Source organism: Malaclemys terrapin, chromosome 3 (assembly GCF_027887155.1).
Source record: "Malaclemys terrapin pileata isolate rMalTer1 chromosome 3, rMalTer1.hap1, whole genome shotgun sequence".
In the NCBI taxonomy this organism is placed as follows: Eukaryota; Metazoa; Chordata; order Testudines; family Emydidae; genus Malaclemys; species Malaclemys terrapin.
In genome coordinates this window covers 46790153-46814445 of record NC_071507.1, presented here as the reverse complement: position 1 = coordinate 46814445, position 24293 = coordinate 46790153, and the positions used below count along the sequence as shown (strand labels likewise).

General features: G+C 41.2%; 1 protein-coding gene across 1 annotated transcript in view; it reads left to right on the top strand.

Moving 5' to 3' along the window:
• Positions 1 to 1135: 1135 nt before the first annotated feature.
• USH2A (usherin) overlaps positions 1136 to 24293 on the top strand; it is a 565863-nt gene continuing 542705 nt past the window's right edge. Inside the window, exons 1-2 of the mRNA XM_054021626.1 lie at positions 1136 to 1620; positions 7467 to 7632. Of these exons, the coding sequence (XP_053877601.1) occupies positions 1136 to 1620; positions 7467 to 7632 (651 nt within the window). The remainder of the gene's footprint in view (positions 1621 to 7466; positions 7633 to 24293) is intronic.

The following is a 24293-nucleotide window of genomic DNA, read 5'->3' as shown; positions in this document are numbered from 1 at the left end:
GGGTGTTCCTGCTGCCAAAGCCTGTTTACTAAGAGTAAGTGGGGTTAGCATGGTGTTGCCAGGCAACAGCAGCCAGTGTTCCTACCAATGAGCCAATTGTCAAACCGAGGGAGCAGTATCCTCTTCTTTGAAATGCAATAAATAACGGTAACTCAACTTATTTATGAATTGTAATTAAATAGTGCTAGCTGTCCATATATAACCCAAATTATATATCTATAGTGTCCGTAAATAGCGCAGACTTTTTCTATTAAAAGGTTTACACAGGACAGATGGTGATATGTTTTTAATCAGCTTTACTGAGAGCTAAAAGGAGCTGCGTCAAATGGACAATGGGGTAAGACACAAAGAGCTTTGCAAACTTAAACTATATCATTTTTCATTCAACCTTGGGATGCACCTTTTATGTGTTGCATTTTGTGTCATAAGTGCAGGTGAACATTCTGTGAACTTTAAATATGGAACTGTATAGTTGATATTCTGTATAGCTTAAATACGGAACTGTGGAGCTGACATGCACATGGATTTTTTTTTTTTTAATTATGTTGTAAAGTTTGAGGTTCTAAGTTTTACTAACAAAAATTCTTAAATCCATATATTTGGTAGCTAAATTGTGCTTTTATATAATATAGCATTTTTTTTCATTACTTTTGAAGTAATTGTGTTTTTTACCATAATAGAACTGGGCCAAATTCTGCAATCAGATATATGTATGCAACTTCCATTAGGCCTAATCCTACATTCTTTACTCCAACAAACCCCCCACAAGCTAAATAAGACTGAAGTTAAAGGGAATATTGTCTGACCAAAGACTGCTGGTTTGACCCACTGACCTGAAGTTGAAGGAAGAATATGGCCCCTAATATTTCCAACAGGATATCTTCAATTAAAAAAAGAAAGTAGCATTCATCTCATGGACACTGTTTGTCTTGGTTTACAGATGCTGGCGGTCACCCATTTCTGTGCCATTGGCCAGAAGAACATCCGTGTCCTCCAAGAATGCAAACCTGCCTTGGTTTCCCAAAGATGGAACTCTGCATCATTTTAGAACCACGCTACTTGAAAGCAGTGTTGCCGAGATGGATGATATTATTTATTTAGGGATTCTTTATCCGCAGGAGACTTTTTTGTAAACATGAATTGCCTGGTTCTTTCCTTGGGTGGTGGCTTCCTGTTTCATGCCATTGAAACATTACTCTTAGCTTATTACGTCGCCTTATCGTTGGTTAGCTCACAGGGACATTTCCCCAAGCTAGAAAATGTGGGAGCTTTCAAGAATGTGTCTGTTGTGCCAACTCAAGCAACGTGTGGATTGCCAGACCGAAGTACTTTTTGTCACAGTTCTATTGCTGTTGAAAGTATTCAGTCCTGTACCCAGAGGTTTTGTATTCAGGAGTGTCCATATAGATCTTCACCTGCCTCCTACACTGCACTTTTCTCAACAGGCCTTGGCACTTGTATCTCAGAAGACAAGAATGATTTGCATCCAGGCTCCTCCATCGACTCTCTAAGTTTTATTTTTCGTAATCACAAGGATTGTTTTTCTATTCCCCGTTCTCAGAGGCTCGCAGCATCATTTACATTAACTGTGTGGCTGAAACCTGAGCAAGAAGGTGTAATGTAAGTAGTGTTGCATGTGTTTACTTTCATGGTGCTCTGAAAAACCATGGTAGTCCAGGCTGCTATTACTGTGCTATTAAACATTTAACAAAGGTGTATTGTAGGAAACTGTAAGACATTTTAAAAATTATATTTCAGATCGGGGCTTCATGCTCTTCAAATATTAAGGCACATGAAGTCTGTTCCTGCAGTGTTTACTCATGAGTAATGCCATTAATTTCAATGGAGATATTTATATACAAACCCATATTCATTTTTTCAGTTAAATGTATTGGATCATAATTTATATAAACTTTTTAAAAAATATTTGTAAATAAAAAAAGAAAAAGGGGTTTGTGCCCTTTTTTGCTTTGTTTTTAAGATGGATGAAGATGACTTAACATTAACCCCCCTGCCCTGCTTTAAAAAAGTAGAACTATCAGGATTATAAAGTCTGGCTGTCACCGTTTTGTTGGAGGATTTCTTCCAGGTTTAGGGATAGACAAGGTGGATAAGGTAATATCTCTTAGTGGACCATATTCTGTTGGTGAAAGGTTGAGAGTTGTTTATTGAATTTGAAAGGTGCTAAACCTTTTAACAAAAGCTTATTTTATTCCAAATGTTAGTCATTGAAGTTTGAATAAGTGTTTAAAAATGAAGTTTTAAAAACTGATTAAAAATTGCTTCTTGTTTCAATTGCTTAAATTTCACTCTTCTAGAAAACGTGATATCATTATATTAGTTCTCCTATCAGTCCTTCAGCCTGGAGAGGACCTGAATCTAATGTAAAACACAAGCAGATTGTTTTAAAAAATACCAGCCTTTCAGGCTGCCTTTATACATCATAAAGAAAAGCTCAATCCCCAAAGTTTTTCTTTGCAGCTGACCTTTATAGTATGCGAAAAGCAGAATATGTTCATGGTGAACATATATTAAAAATAAAATGTTTCCATATCTTTGGAATGTTAAAATCTAGTATGCTCCTCTGTACCATTATAGATAGTGATTGTTTATATATTTGTACTTTACTCAGCTTAGACAAAAAAATACTAGAATTTTTTCTTCTTTTGTTCCTAGTCATTTTCACGTCTTGATTTTCATACAGCATCGCAGAGCTATGGTGTTTTAAGCACCCAACATGTTAAGATGCAATACGTAATTACATTTAAGCCCTTGCCTTAAGCCAGGGACCACATACATGTATTGCTCTTGTGGTCAAAATCAGTGGTTGAACCTGAGACCTACTGCAACAAAAGTGCAGGTCTTTACCCCTTGTGCTAAAGGAGAAACTCAGCTGTGATACAGTTGCAGAGAGTTATAGGTTTTAACTACTGTGACAGTATATTACATACGGTACCTGTAAAGACCAGTGCCTCTTGAGCCTCTGAAATCCACAGAGGTTAAATTCCAACCTGGGGAGCTGCTCTGTAACAAACCAGTGTCTACATACATACAGATGACATGGTTATAAAGATAGAACCTTCAGACAGAACCAAATGTAAAGCCCCTTCAACTTGATCTCAAGGCATAATTGTAGCCCTGATACAGCAAAGTGCTCAAGTATTACTCCTGCGGGAATTCTGCGCCACTGTGCACGTGCAGAATTTATGTCCCCCCACAGATTTCTTTGCTTCCCCACAGAAAAATGACTTTCTGATGGGATAGCAAAGGGAAGCCACAAGAGCGGTCATACAACTCTCCCCAGCAGTATGTTTTGGGTGCCCAGGTAAATCACTGTGAGGCAGGGGGCGGGACTGGGGAAGGACCCGGCTAGTGGCTCCTATCCTGCGCTAGGCTCAGCTTCTAGTCCTGCCTGAGCTGGGGAAGATGGGACTTCCTCTTCCCCTGCACGGCATCTGGGGCTGTCAGATCCATCCCCTGATTTCTCGTCCTTCCGTAGGAAGCTCTGCAAACTGCTTCCACCACGTGCCTCCTGTACCCATGGCTACTCAGGGGGAGACCCCCCTCATACCCAGACCTTCCCACCAAGCCTAGAACCCTTCCTGACAAGCCTCACTCCCCCTGCACCTGGACCACCCAAATGAGCCACATGCACCTGGATCCCCACCCCGCCGAGCTCCAACCAGCTGCATCTGGACTCCCCCACTGAGTCCCTCACCACCCAACCCCCTTGCTGAGCTGTATCCCCCACACTCTCCCGCTGAGCCCCAACCACCTTCACCTAGACCCCCCCTGCAGAGTTCCATTATTGTTGCACCCAGAACCCCCGAATGTGCATCCAGATCCCCCTGCACCCGGATCCCCCACTGAGCCCCCCGCACCCAGATTGCCCCACATAGAACACTCTGAACCTACACCCACCACATTAAGCCCCTTCACTCTTGGATCCTACCTTGCTGAGGCTGCCTGCCCACATCTGGTGGGCTCTGGGGTGTTTCTGGGGGAGGCCCAGTCCTTGCGCTGTGTCAGGGTTGGGTGCAGCCTCACTGCTGAGACGGTGTCCTGGGGGAAGCTGCAGAGTGATCTCCCACCTCTGTGCTGCCAGTGGCCTGTGCTCTCCAGTGCCATGCTGGAGCCTCCACATTTATTTGACAATAAAATTTGCAGAATTTTAAAATGTGTGCAGAATTTTTATTTTTTGGCACAGAATGCCCTCAGGAGTAAAGCATTTGCTTAATTTTAAACAGATTAGTAATCCCATTGAAGTAACTCTGTGATACTGAGACTACTTGCATGGAAATTCATGTGATTAATCATCTGCTTAAAGTTAAGCGTGTATTCAAGAGCTTTGCCGAACCAGGACCTCTGTTAGATAATAGCAGTCATAGGCAAGATCTTATGCCTGGTTCTTCATTGGCTTCCTCCTTGTGTCATCATTTATGCTTCTGCAAAATGAATGCAACATAAGGGGCATATCTAGTTCCTTCAGTTCTGGAATATCCTGGAAATTTACAATTTAAAATCCTAATTTTAATGTTTCTGTTCAATATTTGTATTGGATACCAGCAGTTTCTGTGACTTTGGCAATAGAAGTTCAGTACATATACATGTATGTTACGCTGCTAGACCATAGTTGATTATTAACTGGTGGTATAGCAGAGTGAACTTGGAACAAAAGCTCAGCACATCATCAGACAGAGGGAGTGCTTGGAGTATTGTGCAGATAGACACATTGGACCAGCCTAGTCACACACAAGGCCAGTCAACCGCTTAGTGCCACACAAACAGGCTCTGAAGTCTGACTCAACAGGCATGTAGTCCACCACACAAAAGACATCACCAGAACTGCATTTTTCCACTTTGTTATACTGGGTGTGTAGTGAACCTTTCCTTACATGCTCATAGCAGTAGTAGGCCCTGCCTGTGTCTCAGAAAAAAATCTTTATAGGACAGAGACACTCCAAACCCCATTTGCCCTAACAGAAGGTGCACTGAAGTGGGAGCCAAACTGACCAAGGCTTCACACAACTGCCTTGCAACATTTAAGGAGACAGGAAAGTATTAGTCACCCATTTTACAACTAGCTTAACTGAAAATTTGCCCAAGTACTTCAGGCAGTGTTCGAATAGAACTCTGATCTCAAATATAACAGACCCAAGTCTCATCCATTTTTCCACACTGTCTTTCAGAATGAATCTACCAAATCTGTGTGCTTGCCTGTGCTGTTTAAAATGTGCTCTAACCACTTGATCCCACTTTGCTCCCAGAGCTAGGAATAGAACCCAGGAATGTAATGTCGAGAGACCGGAAGACTCCATAATAGAAAAACAAATACGCACCCAAAGATGTAGAATTAAGGTTGAATGTGTATTTACTAAGTTTACAATCTTCATGTTCTGTTAACATACATGTTTTGTATTTATATTTATAGGTCCCCCTTTTAAGTTAGCATTTTGAGAAACTGAAGACAGAATAGCAAGAAAAAAGAGAAACACTGAGATTCCATATAATATAGAAAGTTGTCTTTGTGTAATGATTGCATCTGTAATTTTAAAAGCTTTGCATTTTTCTGCCTTTGGACAATAAAGCAGTGATCCCCCCCCCCCCCCCCCCTCACTACCCTTTCCTGGTCTGTCCTCTCTTCCCTTCTCACTCCCCCACAACACCATCCACATTCTGGATGCTATTTTCTTTTTGAGTATCAGAGAGGTGTGCATTCTAAGAATTTCGCAGTCAGGAAGTAACTCTCTGGGGATGTGTTTTACCAGAAAGTTGGAACAGTCACAGAGAATGGCTGTTTCTTTTTAAAGGTCTGGCTGGAATGCAAAGTACCATTCCTAACCAGAACTGATACTCTTATGCCTATTTCACCTTTATTGACATCATTTCTCCCTCACACACACATCTCACTTTCTTCCTCTTTTTTTGACGGGTGGGTCACAATTCATATCTGTAATTTCCAGTTTTCAAAATTCAGTACATCAAGGTCACTTCCCTTCTTAAAATCGTGACACCTATGGGGATAAAAAAAATGTGGGGGATGTTTGTTTTAGATAAGCAAAATAAACAAATCCTGGATTATCCAACTATTGTTTATCCAGAAACTGGGTAAATCCAGTTCCTAAATATTTTGCTACTTAGCTGTGCCTTCTCTCACATTGATTATCTACCAAAACTAGCATGTTTACAGGCAAACAAAACAGTGAGAAGACCAATCAACAATATATTAAGAAATGTGTTTTTAGTAAGCTTGGAAAATAGGAGTCTGTGTTTGGCAAGTAAATTTTATTGACAACATCCCTGGGGGCTAAAAAGAGTAACAGTCAAAATCCATTTATTTTTCCCTTAGTGGTTTTAAATGCGAGTCAGTTAATGACAAAGGTACCTTTACCAATAAGCCAGCTGCTGTGATACTTTTGTGTGTAGGGGAGAGAGTGGACAACATAAAGGAATGAGGTTTAGTAGCAAATAGAGTATATTGGAACAAATTCTTATTTTTCTTGCTCCAGTGAGGTCTATGGAGATATGAGTGTAAAACTGATGTAACTTCTGATTTACTCCAGTGTAGTTGAGATCAGAATCTGGCTCTTCATGTACATGTTCATGGATGAGTGAGTTGAATTCTGCCTGAATGGCTTGATGGATTGACAATGGAATGTAAAGCTTTGGATTGCTCACTCAGTAGTGCCTAAAATACCTTACTGTCTGAAGCCTCTTATGTATCCTATTGTCTGCTGCGTAGCTTCCGACAACATGGTGATAGGTGGTAAAACTACTTGGACAGCTAGATGTGTGAAATGAATTTGCGTGGCATCAGTCGAGTCCCTTGTCCATCAGTGTCCATGTTGCATTTGGTGCTTACCTGAAATCTCAGCAGAAAAGCTAAGGATCGACTGAACAATCTTCTTGCAACTTGGGGGTTCTCTAGAGAGGGTTGAGGCATATCTACAGAACAATGTGGGGGAATCTTGCACTGCTGGTGACTGTGCTGCACCTGTTCTGTGGGAAAATATTGGCCTTCTGGCAGATATATCCTCTTTATTAAAAATAAAAGAAAGCGTGCTAGTGGCTTAGTGCCTTATCAGGATGCAGTGTTGTGCAGCTTTGTAGGAAAAGTACAGCAAAGAAACTAATGAGCCAGAAGTTTCAATATTAGTTTTACAGACTATAGCCAGCCAGCATGTTTTCTGTCATAGATCCATGAAGAAAGGAAGTGAGACTGTAGGGAATAAATTGCAAATAAAGATTCTCCTTTCAAGTTATAGGGAGTTTTAGCAGGAATATTTTTCCTTATGCGTAGTGTATCCTGTGACACCTCTGCCACTGAGCATCCTCTCAGGTTGTATTTTTAACATTTTATTTTAATACATTCTGGTTAGCATCACTTTACTGCATAGCACCTTGGCTTGAGTATGTCTGTCTGTGTGCCTCTGACCTTATGTTGTTTTTCTTGGTTATTTCCAAAGGTGTGTGATGGAAAAGGCCGTTGATGGGCAGACTGTGTTCAAACTCACAGTCTCCGAAAAAGAGACCATGTTTTACTATCACACAGTAAATGGTTTGCAGCCGCCAATAAAAGTAATGACACTGGGGAGAATTCTTGTGAGGAAATGGATTCATCTTAGCGTGCAGGTGAGTAAAATAAAAAAAAGCCACATTTGGTTAAATGCAGGAAATGTGAGAGTGGTATATCTGCACAAACACCCAAACTGTAGGGAAAATATTAATGGTAAATTGGGGGATCCTGCAGGCGTTGGGAGTTCTTGGAATATTATAGGATCAGGCCCTGTAAGTAATTTGAGTACATTTGGGGACAGATTTTGAAATAAACCCTAATTTAGCATTGTCACAACTGCACACATTTAACCTAGTGAAGCAGGACTAAAAGCCCCACAAACTCAAAGCTCTAGCACTGGAGTTAGAGGAGAACTCCTACTAGTATTAAGTATCATAGCCTCTAGAGGGCAACATCTCACTCAAATATAGGCACAAAGGCCACGATCCTGCAAAGACATATGCATGTGCTTAAGTTTATGCACTGTGGATAGTTCTGTTGCTTGAGACAGACTACTTATAATGTGCAAAGTTAAGCATGTGCTGAACTCTCTACAGGGTCAGGGTCAGAGCAAGTACATTTACAAAACTGAATTTTTATTTGTATTAAATGTCATACACAATTATAAAGACAAAGCCCCTGCAACTTAAAAATTAATTTTCCCTTGGCATATCAACGTTTTAATGATTTAAAAGAGATTGTGAGGTTCAAGCAAGGTTTTTTGTTAAATGTATTTACAAAAATCAGTCAACAAATACAACAGAAACTAAAATACTTTCAATTAGTTGTATATCTTAGAATTCCCAACAGACCATACTAAATTCTGTTTTTAATCCAACTTCAATTAATAACTTCATCAACACTAATTGTCCTGTATTGAAATGTTTTTCTTCAGTTAGTTTATTTTACCTGTACTATTTAAGTTTATTTGGTTAATGATACAATCAAGAAATGGTTTCAATGCATTCTTGCAACTTGTTAAATCGTATTGACTGTGATTTGCATTTGTAGTGCTGATCCTCCTCACTCATAGAAGTATCCAAGCCGTCCTTGATTTTTTTTTTTTCCAGTTTTCTTTCTTCTGAGATGACAGCATAGTAGGGTGAATAAAATTTTGTCTGTTGGATTAAAAGAGTGACCTTAAGGGAGAACTAATGAACTTTACACTTCAGACACTCAAAGGGTGCTATATTACTGCTATGACTGTCAGCCATGTTTTGTACTAGCGTCAGAATCTGCTAAAGGCTGGGATAGCCAAATGAAGAGCAAATGGACCAGATTTCTTAAAGTTTAAATTTGAAATTTAAAAAAAAAAAAAGCTCCCCAGCATTTAGTCCTTCATTTGTTCGAGGCAGAGCTATCCACAGTGCAGTTCTAGTAATGCAGCTTGTGGCCGCCCTCCTCTCTAAGCTGAATTCGACGTACTTAGATCGACTTACCATGGTGTCTTCACCGCGGTGAGTCGACTCTGCCTGTGCCTCTCGCAGCACTGGAGTACAGGAGTCGACGGTAGAGCGCTGGGGGGTCGATTTATCGTGTCTAGACTAGACACGATAAATCGATCCCCACTGGATCGATCGCTGCCCGCCGATCCAGTGGGTAGTGTAGACATACCCTAATAAGGAAGTACAACCTATTGAGACTTGAGGAGAATTCTTTGCTGCAATGCTCAGATCAGCATAGAGCCTTGCATACTGCGACCTGTAGGCCACAACTTCCTATAAAGGATGATAATGTCAGCAGCCTGTTCGATATATTGTAGAATAGATATGGCTTTTGATCTCCAGGCAGTGTGCATTGAGGCCTTTAGTTTGGCAATGTTTTTGTAGTTCCTACATTTATGTAACTCTCAGCAAACGATAAAAGGAACTAGTTTTACCATTTTGCAGGGATGGGAAGGTGGCAAATTACCAATATTGGGGGGTGGGGCGAAGTGTGAATGCAGAAAAGAGAGGCAGTAATTTTAGTATGGGTGAGACTCTGGTTTAACAGGTATTAGCAATTATTTATGCCGAGTAGCGGACTGGATGTTTCCAGAAACCTCCGCAGACTCAAGCTTTGTCTACACGGGGCGGACAGATGGAGTGTTCTTAAATCAAATTTAGCTAACTCAAGTTAAAATCCTAGTGGAGACAAGGCAGTCTGTCTGTTTTCACATGAGTTAGAGCGTTGCGTTAAACCCCAGGTTCCCCAATACTCTAACTCATGTGAAAACTACAGCCTCGTCTTCACTAGGATATTAACTGGAGTTAGCTAACTTAAATACACACCTTTTATTTTGTAGTGAAGACAAGGCTCAAGATTGATCTGATTGCTTGAACATTATGGAAAAAGTTCAGTGCCATTCTCCAACCAACTTGATTTTAAGTGTATATTTGTTAGGTGCCATGAGTTTTGAACCCAGACTTGGGGGGCTATGGGAGCCTTACCCTCTGTACCACTGAGCTGTGAGGGCTGATAAAGGAACTGCTGCTAGTACCCCACCACTAGAAGCTACACCCAATGACTCAGTGGGGTCAGATGACTAACAACAGACCGCTGATTAAACACCACTGGTATAAAATTTCCTGTTCCCGTCCCAACCCTTGTCTGAGCAACTAATTGCTAGGCCTGTTGCTGCTCAGAGCTCTGAGACCAAATCCTGACCTTGTTCTTGCTACCACGCCTCCTGCCTGTTCCTGTTTCCTTGTCCTGATTCCTGTTGCTGATTCTGGCTTTGCCCCTTGGCGTGACCATGACCCCAACGCTACTCCTGGCTGTGACCACTAGGTCAAACAGCCCATGTTACGGGCCCTGATAGCTTTCTCAGACCAACCTCGTCTCCTCTGGGACTTTTTGTTGAACTTCTTGACTGAGTATGGACACTGCTGGGGCTCTAGCCCTGCTATCACGCCCAGGGGCCTCTGAGTCCACAAGAACAGATGGCTACCTTCCAGCCAGAAAGGGAGGGACCAAGTATGATAACTGCAGGCAGGAAATCGTTCCTTGCAGGAGCAAGCTACAGTGCTCAGCGCGATTGTGGGTAACCACTCGGCTTCTCTTATAACACCAACTTGTGTGACTAGCCCCAGAGTTCCTTTGCTAGAAGAGAGATGGTAGTATCTGCAATACGTTTTGCAGGTTCATTACCTATTGCAGACTTCTGTTTGTTTCAGCCCCAGGAGTACATCATAGATCAAGTTAAGATGGAGCTAGTACTGAGCTTGCCCACAGGGGAGGACCTGTCATGGGCCTCTCCATTTTTGGAACAGAATAACCCAGTACTGACCAACTGGGACTCATATAAGCCTTTGGCATTATTTTTGATGACCCTCACAAAGTCTGCATGGCAGAGACTGCCTTACCAAAGCTTAGGTGAACCCAGGGGTTAGCCCTTCCTATGTTGCCTAGGTTAGATGCTTGGTCATAGACACTTCCTGGAATAATGCTATATTCGTCCATTGGATTTGGCTTGGCCTTTGCAAAGAACTAAAATATGAGCAGGCACAGGTGGACCTCCCCACCACCAGTTCAGAGGCGTTCATGGACCTGGGCTTCCAGATAGACACCAGACTGCATGAATGGAAACTGGAACATAGGAGGACCTACCTCTCACCTATCTGTCACCCTTACTCAAAGCTTAGCCCTCAGCCCAAGTAGCTCAGCCTTGGTCAAGCCATACCAACATACCTGCCTGTCACTGGGTGAACGAGAGCACAGAAGACAGAAGAACTCCACTTCTGTTATGGAGGAGCAGATAATGTGGTAACATGTCCTGTCAAACGGACTGCTAAGCTGATGACAGAGAAGAGACTAACCCCACACCTAGTCGGAGACTCGAGCCTGAGTACCACTAGGAAGAAACCCCAAGATTATGCTAACCCAGGTGTTCCTTATCCATCTACACTACTACAGATTCCACTGCAATTGAGGATCCTGCAGGTGGTGACTGGGGAGCATGGGGAAGTCCTATGGTTTACCCCTACTTCCTTTCACCCTGATTTTTAGGGGCACCTTGGCTCATCCATCATGATCCCCATATTCTGTGGTCCCAACACATCACTGCCTTCCTGTCAAGCTTTTTTAGGGAGAATTGTCTTCTCAGTCAAGAACTCAAAACCCTTGAAACCAAGCTAGGGGGTTCCCCTTCATGAGCAAACCAGATGTTCCCCCATGTGATGGCAACCCTGTTGTACCTAGAAACATCAATCCTGCATGATGGACCATGTCTTCCTGTGAAATACAAAGGACTATCAGGATGTTTTCAAAAAATGGAATGCACACTCGCTACCCCCACATCATGTTTATGATTGCCCCATTGACCTTCAGCCTAGAGCCACAGTTCTATTCAGGCATATAAATTCTATGTCCAAAGCAGAGCTAGCAGCATGAAGGGAGCACCTCCAGTAAAACCTAGCTAAAACTGTAGGTGCCCCTGTATTTTCTGTAGAAAAAACCTGATGGCTCTTTGAGACTTTGTGCAATCGATACATTTTACCATTAATCCCAGAGCTCCTGAATTTAGTATGGTCATCTTGAGTGTTCACCAAACTGGACCTTAGAGGAACATCTAGTTTGAATCAGGATGGGGGATGAGTGGAAGACAGCTTCTAGAATGGGGCATGAACACTTAAAATATTTGGTAATATCCTTTGGGCTCACTAGTGCTCCTGCTGCCATCCAGCACCCGATCAACAACATATTTCAAGATATCCTAGACTGTTTTGTAGTCGCCTATCTAAACAATATCTTAATCTAGTCTCATAGTCAAGCAAGCCATGACCACTATATCCATGAAGTTCTCTCACAGCTGTGACAGCATGCATTATTACAAAACTGGAAAAGTGAATATTTGACCAATCATCCATCAAATTTTGGGGGTTCATCCTGTCAGTACATAGACTACAGATGGACCCTCAGAAGGTATCTTCAATTTGATTTTAGGCCAAACCCCAGAGCATTTGAACCATCCAAAGGTCTGTGGGGGTTTGCCATCTTTTACAGGAGGTTTATTCTGAACTTCTCAAAGGTTGCAGCCCTTAACTGCCATCCTTTATAAACGTTCAAGGTTTCTTTGGCCCCAGGAGGCCCACCAGGCCTTTGAATGCCTGAAGATTGCTTTCCCATCTGCCCTGGGCCTGGTCCACCCTGACCAACCCATTGTCCTTGAGACTGACGCCTCTGATGTAGCCATCGGGGCAGTACTATCCGAATGAGCGATGCCCAGAGCAAGATTCATCCATGTGTGTATTTTCCACAAAAACTCACCCCACCCAAATGCAATTATGAAATAGCAGACAAGGAGTTACTCACTATCAAGGCTTGATTTTGAGACTTGGTGAGACTGCCTTGAGGGACCAATCACCCCATCCTAGTCTTAACCAACCATAAGAATCTAGAATACCTATGATCTGCCAAGGTACCAAATCAGCGGTAGTTGGGTTGGTCCCTGTTCATCTCAAGATTTGATTTCACAATCACGTATCATTCAGGCAACAAGAATGGCAAGGCTGATGCCCTCTCACAAAAAGGGGAATATTATACAAAATCAGCTAACCCTGAAGAACCACCCTTTGAAATATTAAAACCATGCCATTTCATTTGTGGGTCTGTATCTTTGGACTTTCTTACCATGCTTTGAGCAACCCTTCTTAATGATCCATGTCCCAGTGCAGGGCCCTAACAATGGCGGAGTGGTCCGCCACTGGGTCAGCGGGGATCTGCCCGCAACACATTAGCCTTGTTTCAGGCCCACTCTCAACCAGACTGTTGCCTGGTTTCTTTGGGCTGCTCCCTACTCTCCCGCTTGAGTGTACCTTCTTGCTACACCCTGTGTACCTGTAAACACAAAATCCATTGCTTTGCTCCTTTTCCTCAGGAAAAATGTGAATCATAAAAATGTGGTTAAGAGCATTTGTGGTCTACTGTTTACAGCAGTTACTAGTATTTTATATAGCCCTATTTAATATGAACTGCAATGGTGCCTTAGAATCATTAAAATGTAGGGCTGGAGAGGACTCCAAGAGGTCATCAAATCCAACCTGCTGTGCTGAGGCGGGACCAAGTAAACTTAGGCTAGGTCTACACTACGGGGAGGTGTTGACCTAAGATACGCAACTTTAGCTACGCGAATAGCGTAGCTGAAGTTGCGTATTTTAGATAGATTTACCTGGCTGTGAGGACGGCGGTAAGTCGACCGCTGCCACTCCCCCGTCGACTCCGCTTCCTCCTCTCACTGCGGTGGCATTCCGGAGTCGACGGCAGAGTGATGGGGGATCGATTTTATCGCGTCTACACTAGACGCAATAAATCGATCCCCTATAGATCGATCGCTACCCACCGATCCGGCAGGTAGTGAAGACGTGCCCTTAGACCATTTCTAAGAGGTGTTATCCAACTTGTTCTTAAAATTCTCCAATATTGGGGATTCCACAGCCTTCCTTGGAAGCCTGTTAGACAATTTAACTAGCCTTAGAGTTAGAGATTTTCCTAATATCTAACCTAAATCTCACTTGCTGCAGATTAAATCCCATTACTTTTTGTCCTACCTTCAGTGGACATGGAGAACAATTGATCGCAGTCCTCTTTATAATAGCCCTTAACACATTTGATTGTTCTCAGGTCTCCTCTTAGTCTTCTTGTCTGAAGACTGATGTGTGGAGTGTTTTTAGTCTTTCCTCATAGGTTTCCTAAACCTTTAAAGATTTTTGTTCTGTCCTTTTGTTTCTCTCCAGTTTTTCCATGTCTTTCCTAAAGTGTGGCACCCAGAAGTGGACACAGTAATCCAGATGCGGCCTCACCAGTGCCGAGTAGAACAGGACAATTACTTCATGTGTCTTACATACAACACTGCTGTTAACACACCTCAGGATGATATTGGCCTTTTTGCAACTGCATCACATTGAATATAAGCCAATTTGTGATCCACTATAACCCCCGGATCTGTTTCAGCAGTACTAGCATATAGCCAGTTATTCTGCATTTTATAGTTGTGCATTTGATATTTTCCCGTAAGCGTAATACTTGTCTTTACTGAAATTAATTTTGTTGATTTCAGACCAATTGTCCAATTTTTCAAGTCCTCTTGAATTCTAATCCTGTCATCCAAAGTGCTTGCAACCCCTCCCAGCTTGGTATCATCCACAAATGTTATAAGCATACTGTCCACTCCGTTGTCCAAATCATACATGAAAATATTAAATAGTACTGGACCCAAGACTTATCATTATGGGACTAGTTTAACTGTGAACCATAGATAAATACTCTTTGAGGATGATCTTTCAACCAGTTGTGCACCCACCTTATAGTAATTTCCTCTAGACAACTTTTCCCTATTTTGCTCATGAGAATGTCAGGTGGGACTGTGTCAAAAACCTTACTAAAATCAAGATATATCAACTCCTTTGGCTAGCTATTCCTTTACTGAGTATAAAGAACAAGTGTTTGGGGGAAAACTCATCCCTGGTATAATTCCACTGAATTTAATTGAACTATTGAGTTATACTAGAAATGAATGTGGACTGTTACTTTTTAATTTTCTTTTTAAGTGTAACTAATGTTTCTCTAGCCAAGATGTGCCGTGCTTACTTTACATTTTAAAAATATTGTCTACATAGAACAGGCGTACAGTTGTGATTCTTTGGTTTGTAACTAATGTATACTAAAAAAAAGCTATATCCTGTTCCCTTTGAAGTTAATGGGAATACTCTCATTGATTTCAGATGCAAGTTCAAGGTCTGGGAAAACTATGAGTTAATTCTATATGTTTTGTGTTGATTTACTAGTATTCATTGCATCTCTCATTTAGGTAACACCTTAAAGACTAACAGATTTATTTGGGCTACCCCCTGATACTTGATCACATTTAGGTATATATTCTCAGACGCACAACTCTGTTAAGGTGTATAATAGAGTTGAGGTGGAGTATAAAAGAAAGTTACAAGAATATAAGTTTTCAAAAGTAGTAATGAAAACCCAGAAAATTCATAGTTAAAAATGAATGTAAAAGAAACCAAAACATTTGAAAGTATAACAATGCACAACACATGCACCCAAACTGCTTTACTTTTGCCTCATAGCGATGCTAACCTTAGATCTACAGCTCTTTGTATCAATAGCTCTCTATATTTTTCTTTTCATAGTCACTGTTCAGAGTCCCACATTTTTCCCTTTGATAGTTCAAGATTTATTTAACAAATTAAAGATGGAATTTAAATAAGGATTCCATAGATGCATCCAAGTCTGCTGAAACAGGAGGTTCTGGAGAACATGTCAGATTGATGTGTTTGTTGCATAGTTAGTGTCTGCAATTATAAAAATAATCTTTTTACTAACCTTTATTTTGCCTGATCATATCTGCGTAACTCTGCCATGTTTTGGCAGACAGTAGCACATTAAAAGCTTTAGTAAGAAAGTTTAAAATCTAAATGCAAAGAGGTAACCATGACTGAATTACTCTCCTGGGAGCAAAATGCTCTTAGAGTGCCTATTGAAATCAGCATTATCATTTCAATACATGTCAAATATGAGTCATTTCCTAGTTTAGGCAAAATTTCTTTATAAATCTTTAAATCTTCCAGTTCTTTCAAGAAAAGGTTAAAGTACTTATGATTTAATGAGACCGCTTTACATCATAACTGTTTGACTATCAAGAGAAAACTTGTCCTTTCCAATTTGTGAAATCCTTTTATTTTCTGCACAAGTTTTTGACGACTTTACATTTTATATTAAAAGCCAAGAACCCAATTGTGTCTTGAAAGAATTGAGGAAAACAGGTACCTTTTCTCTATGTACATAGAAAATATGATTCCTTTTGAATAGGCCAATGCCTGACATGCACCCCAATTTAATGGGAGCATAGGCTAAAAAGCAAGGAAACCACTTAATTCATTAAATCACTTTAGTCTCCTGCATGTTGTCCTTTTTCATTTACAATCCACAGCAGTTTGTCTCTTCAGAAAAGGATGAAATCAGCAACAAAAAAGTTCTAGTAAATGTATTTACCTTTTTCGCCCCAAACATGTCTAACACTTATTGAGAGAGTCATGCTTATTTTCTCACATGCAGCCCCAGCATACAACCTAGAAATACATGTGCTATAGACCTCTAAAGTGTTTTGTATGTATGCTAACAGACCTTTGTGTGAGGAAATAAGCATGGGTCTCTCAATAACTGGTTCATCATTTAGAAACTGTTAAGATTACAGCCCACTCAGACATTGCTTTTGACTTTGCAGCTTTGGGGGCCTTCATTTATACTCATGCCACCAGAGTCAGAAATGTCAGTGTGGTGTTTGCTGCTTATTCTCTTGGGCCACAACCTGTGGAGTATGGACTGATTTGTGCTGATTGAAAGCTCTCTGGTTATAATGACTTGAGGTCCTTGGAAACTTGGCTGTTCCCCTCAACCCCTCATTATCTCGTATTCAAAAGCTTCCTTCCTTGCATGAATAAGAACATATGTTGCTGTCCTGCAAATGTTTACAACTAGCAAGGATATTCTGAAGCACTACACCTAAGGATTTGCAAGATTGGGCCTTTTTTTTTTTTTTTTTAACCTGTGTCTGGGAGGATAAGACATATCACTTCATCCAAGAGCAGGAATTTAATGCAATTATAAGGTGCTGAAAGAGTAGTGTTACCAATATACTCTTTGCAGTGTCAATTGTCAACTACAGAACTTGGTCAAAAGCCCGATGAAGTTAATGGAGACTTTCCATTAACTGCAATGGGAACTCACGAGATCAGTCTCTTGAGTGACCAGTGCTGAGACTAGGAATTAGTGTCTGGCTTGTCAAAGAAATGCCTTGCTTGTCTTTCTAGTGATGGCTATAACAGTTTCTATTGGAATACTAGTAGGGGTTTGATTATATTGGTTATATGAAACTGCATCAGGCTTAAATTTGTTATACAAATGATCATTTCTCTGCACAAAACTTGGTGGCAACCAATTGTCTTATTTTAGTATCAGCATTAGAAAAATCAGATTAAGAAAAATGATTTAGATGCCTTTTTCCAAATCTTTATCTCTAAAAATAAAATTCTGCAGATATAGTAGTGTTTAGTGTAGTTTTGGGCATTTTGGAGGGGGAAAAAATATAAATATAATAAATCCAGGTAAATTCTATTGAGTAGGCTCAGTGTTAGCTGGAACCCAGGACTTTTTCATTTAAAAAGAAAAGCCAAACCCTTTTGCGCATCCTCCTGAATAATTTTACACATTTTATAGAATAAACAGCATTAAAAAATAGTCAGCCCAGTGAGCCTTCTAGTGACCATTTGTAATATGCAATAAAACCATTACTGTAATTTACAGCGGATGGCATACAGCAAATATGGAGCCAACCAATGAGTTAACCAAAGAATATTTAACATTTCTTGTAAGATTCTGAGAGCTACATAACCTGGTGTGTAATAAAGTTACAGTGCGTGCTAATGTTAAGCAGTCTACCCATTCCTCGTAGGAGTATGAGTGGGAAGATGAAGGTAGGGGTGGGAGAAGTGTTCTGAGTGCCCAAAATAGGTATTAAAATTAATAATCAAAAAGGATTGTGTAACTATAATTGAAAGACTGAAGAGATGAAGAAGTGGTGTGTGGTTTTCACAGTCACCCTGTGTCTAAACTAGGGTCTTTGGATTCATATATCTAATTTGGGATGGTCAGAAATCTGGAGTCCTAATGCAAAAGAAAATGTAAGCAAGGCTTTCATTAGACTAGAGAGACCATGACTGAATTAATCTGTTGAGTGCATGCCCATGTATGCACCTTGATAAACCTCTTCCCAGTTATCTATTGATTGCAGTGACATAAAATACGTTTATACAGCTGTATGAGTGCTTTTCCAATTGGTATACATGCTGTATTCCCTGAGGCTCTCTAGGGAGCAAATTGTGAGTTACAAAATATCTGAGTATATCTGATGTCAGTATTAGTAACAAAACATCAAAATTGTCCTGAGTTAGTACCTGAAACCTTCTCTTGAAATTTAACTGGAAGCTTCAGAAATGTAGTGAAATGTTTAGAACAGGTTTTTATTTCTTTTTTTTTTTAAATGAATTATTGAATAATTTCAGGTTTTCCTGTGAAAGAAAAGCCAAAAATCAGATCAAGAAATTAAAGACCAGATTTTCCAATTGTCCTTAATCCAGCCTCCATTTCTACATGTGCAATTTTCTGCCGACAAATACTTCTGCATTCATGTTTTGAGTGCTATCACCTCTGCATACTGCATTTGTAGAGCAATAGAAATTACATATGCAGATCCCATCCATTGTCTAAATAGGTTTTGTGCATATAAAATGCAAAATGTATATGTTCAGGTGGTAGTACTCAAAAAAGGATGTGTAATTCTCTCACACAGGCAAAAATCTTCTCTTCTGTGCCCAGCTTGATTAATTCAGTTTGAAGCTGGGAAACTCTGTGGAGGAAGCTAAGTATGGGAGAAGGCAAGAAGGGAACAGTTAGGCATTGGTGCAGGGGACAGAATAAGAGGGGAAGAAACGTGAATTGAAAGCAGAATAGTTTATCGCTTTTAGAATGAGGAAGGACTTGATCTTGTTGCAGAAGACAATGGAAAGCTGTAAATAGAGGAGTGGTGTGGTACAAGCAGTCGGAGAAGATGATTTTCTGGTTACGCTGCTAGATTGTGCCTGGCCATTGCCTGGATGTTCGGTGTGGGTGGAAGGGCACTCAAGGGCAGCTCCCTCTTCTCCTCTCCATCTTCCTGCATTCATGGAGCTAACCAGAAGCACCAGCTGGCTGTCTGCCCATTCCCCCTTCACATTGGGAAGCTGAGGGGAGACTATGCCTTCTGACCCATAATTCTGCCCAGAGTTCCCCCTAGTCAGTTCAGTGCTGCACCATGTTCAGCACTGGACGGTGCCTAAATGTCACTACATTGCTCACATATTGAATACATCCTGATCAGGTGATTAGAAATAGGTCTATAATCAATAATGTAATATGTATTAATCATTGTGTATTGATAGCTGTTCATTTCCTTCATCTATGCAAATAGTTACTTATTCTTTGACTGCTAAAGTACAGAGACTTTATTTAAAACCAACATTTCATTTGACATCTACATCTTATTACTCATTTACATGATTACAAATAGTTCAGGAAAAAAATCAGAATCAGTGGTAGCATTGTATTTTAAACAGATAAAAAAAAGAAAAAAATGTGATGTTATGAGATTATCTCAAATGTACTTGCAGAGCTTTTTGTTTCAATTAATTTTGGCAAGTCTATTTTATGTAGCTGTTTTAGCTTCTAAAAGGCAGCTTGTTGAATCCTTAATACTTGTCTCTTTTCATGTTACTATAGTGATCATTGGCGCTTGGATCTGATTTGTTCTGTGACTTGGGAAAAACAGAGTTATTATGCGGCAAGAAAGCAATTGTTCTCCATCTATTTTCAGATCTGATTACTAGGATCCTCTTATGTTTTATTGTTTGGAACTCATTAGCAGCACAAGTTACTTGCTTCTCTGCAGTTGCATATGGCAGAGCAAAGACTGCTAAAATAGCAGTTAGAGAAAAGCTTATTCATTAATTATTTAAAGTTTTTCAGAATGTTTGTTTACAATTTTGAGCTTACATTTCCACCCCCCGCCCCTGAAATTTACGGTTTGTTCTCTCCTGAGGCATCTTTAATAGCATAATAGGGCACTACTAACTGAGCTAATAAAGAATATTTTTATTGCCACAATGCTGTTTTGGGGTGGAATGCAACTGAACTACAATTAACCATTCTAATTCTGCTTCATACTAATAGCCAGATCTACACACCAGTAAAGGATTAAGTGACATTTTCAGACTCTTACTTGCAATTCTTGCCTATAGAGCATAGGGGTCAATTAATCTCTGATTCGACAGATGCTCTTTTTAAAATTTTAAAACAATATTCACTCTTTGCTGATTAAATACTAATTCTTTATCAAAATACAGACCTATTTCATATGTTGCCTCTCTTCCTAATCTGTCATCTCCTGGCTAGTTGGTCAGGGAATCAGATATGTGATTTCACTCAGATTTTTAGATCTTCTCACAGCACTAAGATTATCCTTGTCCAAGTAATTAATGGTACACTTGATGGTTATTTTGGATCATTCTTCTGCTAAATGCTACTTGACATTAAAGTATTTTGAGAGAGTTATTCAGAAGGTGACCATTAGATTGTCTATAGTCCCTGAAATACCTTCAGGGCCACACCATGTTCTGGTTCCCTTCTCATCTCACAGTCTGAGGTTAAATATGTATTAATACATGGCTTGTTCTTGCACACCAAGTTAATTGCTTCAGGAGCACACCAGGGTTCCATTGTTGGCCCCTTCTTTTCTTTTAATTTACATGGTTCTTTGGGGATTCAAGCTGAACTAGTGGCACTGTGCACAAAAAGAAAGCCTTGGATTGAAGGAAAACCATTTCCCGTTGAGAAGAGATTAACATTGTAGGAGATAGTGAGAAAGAAAAATAAAGGAGGGAAAAGAGAAAAGCTAAGTATCTTTTATACAAACGCTAGGAGCATATGTAATAAGACTGCTGAACTGGAGTGACATGTTTTCAAGGATAAGAAAGATATTATTGGAAGAAGAGAGACAACCAGGAAAATGAAGGGGGATTTAAAATACCAAGATACAGAGTTTTAGTGAGGGAAGAGCTAATATGAAGTTGGAAAAGAGGTAGTAATATTGGTGAGGGATGACACTGAGTCTTCAGAGGAAAAAAATCATAAATATTTGTATAGAAGTTAAGGACAATACAAGGTAGTTGCAATAGACCTCCAGGTAGCCAGAAAAAATAGATCAGAAAATGTTTATTTCCAGCATATAATAGGCCCCTAAAAAGAGCAATTTTTGATCATTTGGGAAAAGGGGGAATCTGGGGTGAAGTTGTTAGGAAGAATCCCAACTGATTTCTGTGTTAAAATTACAAAGGAGAGCATGATTCCAGTGCAAATGCAAGATTGCTGCCTTTATGCAGTTTCTTAGACTATACAGCAAGAGTATTCTGAATATTATTCTGGGAGAGAATATAAATATGAATGTACATATGGAAATGAAGAACAGGCAGGATCAACTGATCACAAAATCACTAGATTTGAAATGCTCTTGAGGATATGTACTAGATAAAGGAAGCAGCCCCAAAGTTATTGATTTTAGCAAAGCTAACTTTGAAGGAAAGCAAAATGCTCCTGGGATTTTTGCCTGAAATCTTGTGATGAATGGGAAATCCACTCCACACAAATGGAAAGTATACAGTGTACAAAACACGTAGAGAGGCTGAAATTAAAATTCATCCCAGTTAAGTCAAAAAAGGGAAAGGCCGATATGGGCCTGAGGCAAAAAAAGGAAAGGCAAAGAGACAACTTGCCCCTCTTGACCCTGGGCTTCTCCCTTCCTTCACTGTTCTTTATCAATCCTCCTCTTGTCCCTTTATCTTCCCCAGCCCTTCTGTTTTATGACAGTTCTGTCACTCTGGTCCCCTGATGAGGTTTGTTCCTCAAGCCTCTGACTATTTTTCAGTGCTTTTTTTTTCAGTCCTGCAGTTTCTCAGAACATAGGCACTACCATTGAGGGAAGTGAGAATGAGAGCACGTCTCTTCTTCTTCCAAAACATTTTAGTGTCCTCCTCAACATGGCTGCGGGTCTCATGTGTTTGTGGTACCCCCAAAACCTTTTTACATGGTTGCATCTTAGAGGTGACTCAATGCACTGCATGCTGAGGGGAAGAATGTAGATGTAGGAGCAGCTCAAGGCAGACAGATTGATCTTACACTTCCTGTAGTTTGTGTGGCTATATGCAATTTTTTGAAAAAATACAGCTGTCATGGATTGGAACAGCTTGCACTGGTGTGAAAGGATTTGTTTCAATTAGGGTTGCCAGTTGTCCGGTTTTTTAATGGAATGCCCAGTCGAAAAGGGACCCTGGCGGTTCTGGTCAGCATTGCTGACTGGGCCGTTAACAGTCCGGTCGGCGGAGCAGCGGGGCTAAGGCAGGTTCATTACTTGCTTTGGCTCTGTGTGGCTCCTGGAAGCAGAGGCATGTTCCCCCTCCAGCTCCCAGGTGTAGGGGCAGCCAATGGGAGCTGCGGGGGTGGAGCCTGCGGACTGGGCCGTGCACACAGCCGCCTGGCTGCGGCTCCGCATAGGAGCCGAAGGGGGGACATGCCGCTGTTTCCAGGAGCTGCTTGAGGTAAGTACTGCCTGGAGTCTGCCTCCCCTCTCGTGCCCCAACCCTCTGCCCCAGTCCTGATCCCCCTCCTGCCCTCGATCCCTCAGTCCCAGCCCCCTCCTTCACCCCAAATCCCTCATTCCCGGTCCCACCCCATAGCTCACACCCCCAGCTGGATCTTGCCCCAGCCCATATCCATCTCCTGCCCTCTGAACCCCTCAGTCCAAGCCCAGAGCACCCTCCTACACCCTAAACCCCTCATCCTTAGCCCCACCCCAGAGCCTGCACTGCCAGCCAGAGCCCTCACCCCCACCCCTGCACCCCAACCCCCTGCCCCAACCTGGAGCCCCCTCCCACACTCCAAACTTCTCAGCTCAAGCCTGGAGCCCCCTCCTATACCCCAAACCACTCATCCCTGGCCTCACCCCGGAGCCCTCACCCCCTCCTGCACCCCAACCCTCTGAGCCAGCCCAGTGAAAATGAGCGAGTGAGGGAGGGTGGGTGGGGAGAACGAGCAACAGAGGGAGGGGGAATGGAGTGAGTGAGGGGCGGGCCCTTGGAGGAGGGGCGGGGCAGGACAGGGGGCGGGGCAAAGGTGTTCGGTTTTGTGCGAGTATGAAGTTGGCAACCCTAGTTTCAGTGCAAAGGATTCTGCGAACACCTCGCAGTTGGAAAAGTTCCTTTTGTGGAAAGTAAGGACATGGATCAGGTCACCACATAAGACCTGATATGAATAATTCTTTCCCCTCCAGTGTTGCCCTCCCATACACACCTTACTGGGCATTTTGTTTTGAGATGTAAATGACAGCTGTCAGGAAGAAAGTGAATTTAACATATTTAAGGCCAGAGCCTCAGCAGCTATAAATCAGTATAGCTCCAACTTGAGGTCAATGGGGCTATTCCTATTTACGCCAGCTGAGGATCTGTCTCTTAACTTCTCATCCAAGCCAAAGCATGTAGTTTAAATGAGTTTGAATGAGGCATTTGTTTTATAGGAAGGGAAAATGAAGACTATAGTGACAAAGAAGGGAGGTGAATTGAGAGAAAAGTGTAAAGGGGAGAGTGATGATGGATCAAGTGTCTTTTGCTGTCAGTCAAATCTGTATCCCTTTATGAAGTCATAATGATTTATTAACTACAGGAATTGGCAAAAGGCAGAACGTGATGATTCAGTCCTATGGCATCTCTGGCCAGTTGATGACTGACTGACCAATTTCTGAAGATGGTATGAAGGATCATAGAGTTTTAGTTCCGTGCGTATTGTGATGATAGTTGCATCTATATTTAAAGCTTTCTGTCACTGAAGCACTCTTGGTGTTGTCAGACTGTCTGTTGGACTGGATGAGCTGCAACTCCTTGCAACTGAATGTCAATAAGACCAAAGCAATTTTGGTTGATTCATAGCACCAGCTTAAGCATATTCACTTGTAAAGATTACATTTGACAGATAGTTACCTTCAGCTGAACTCTGTGGTTAGAAGCCTTGGTGTACTCTTGACAGTGAGCTTAGAGTTGATGGCTAATGTTTATTTCATATCCTATTTTTACCTACATACTATTGCCTGTGTATGTCCACATTTAAATAT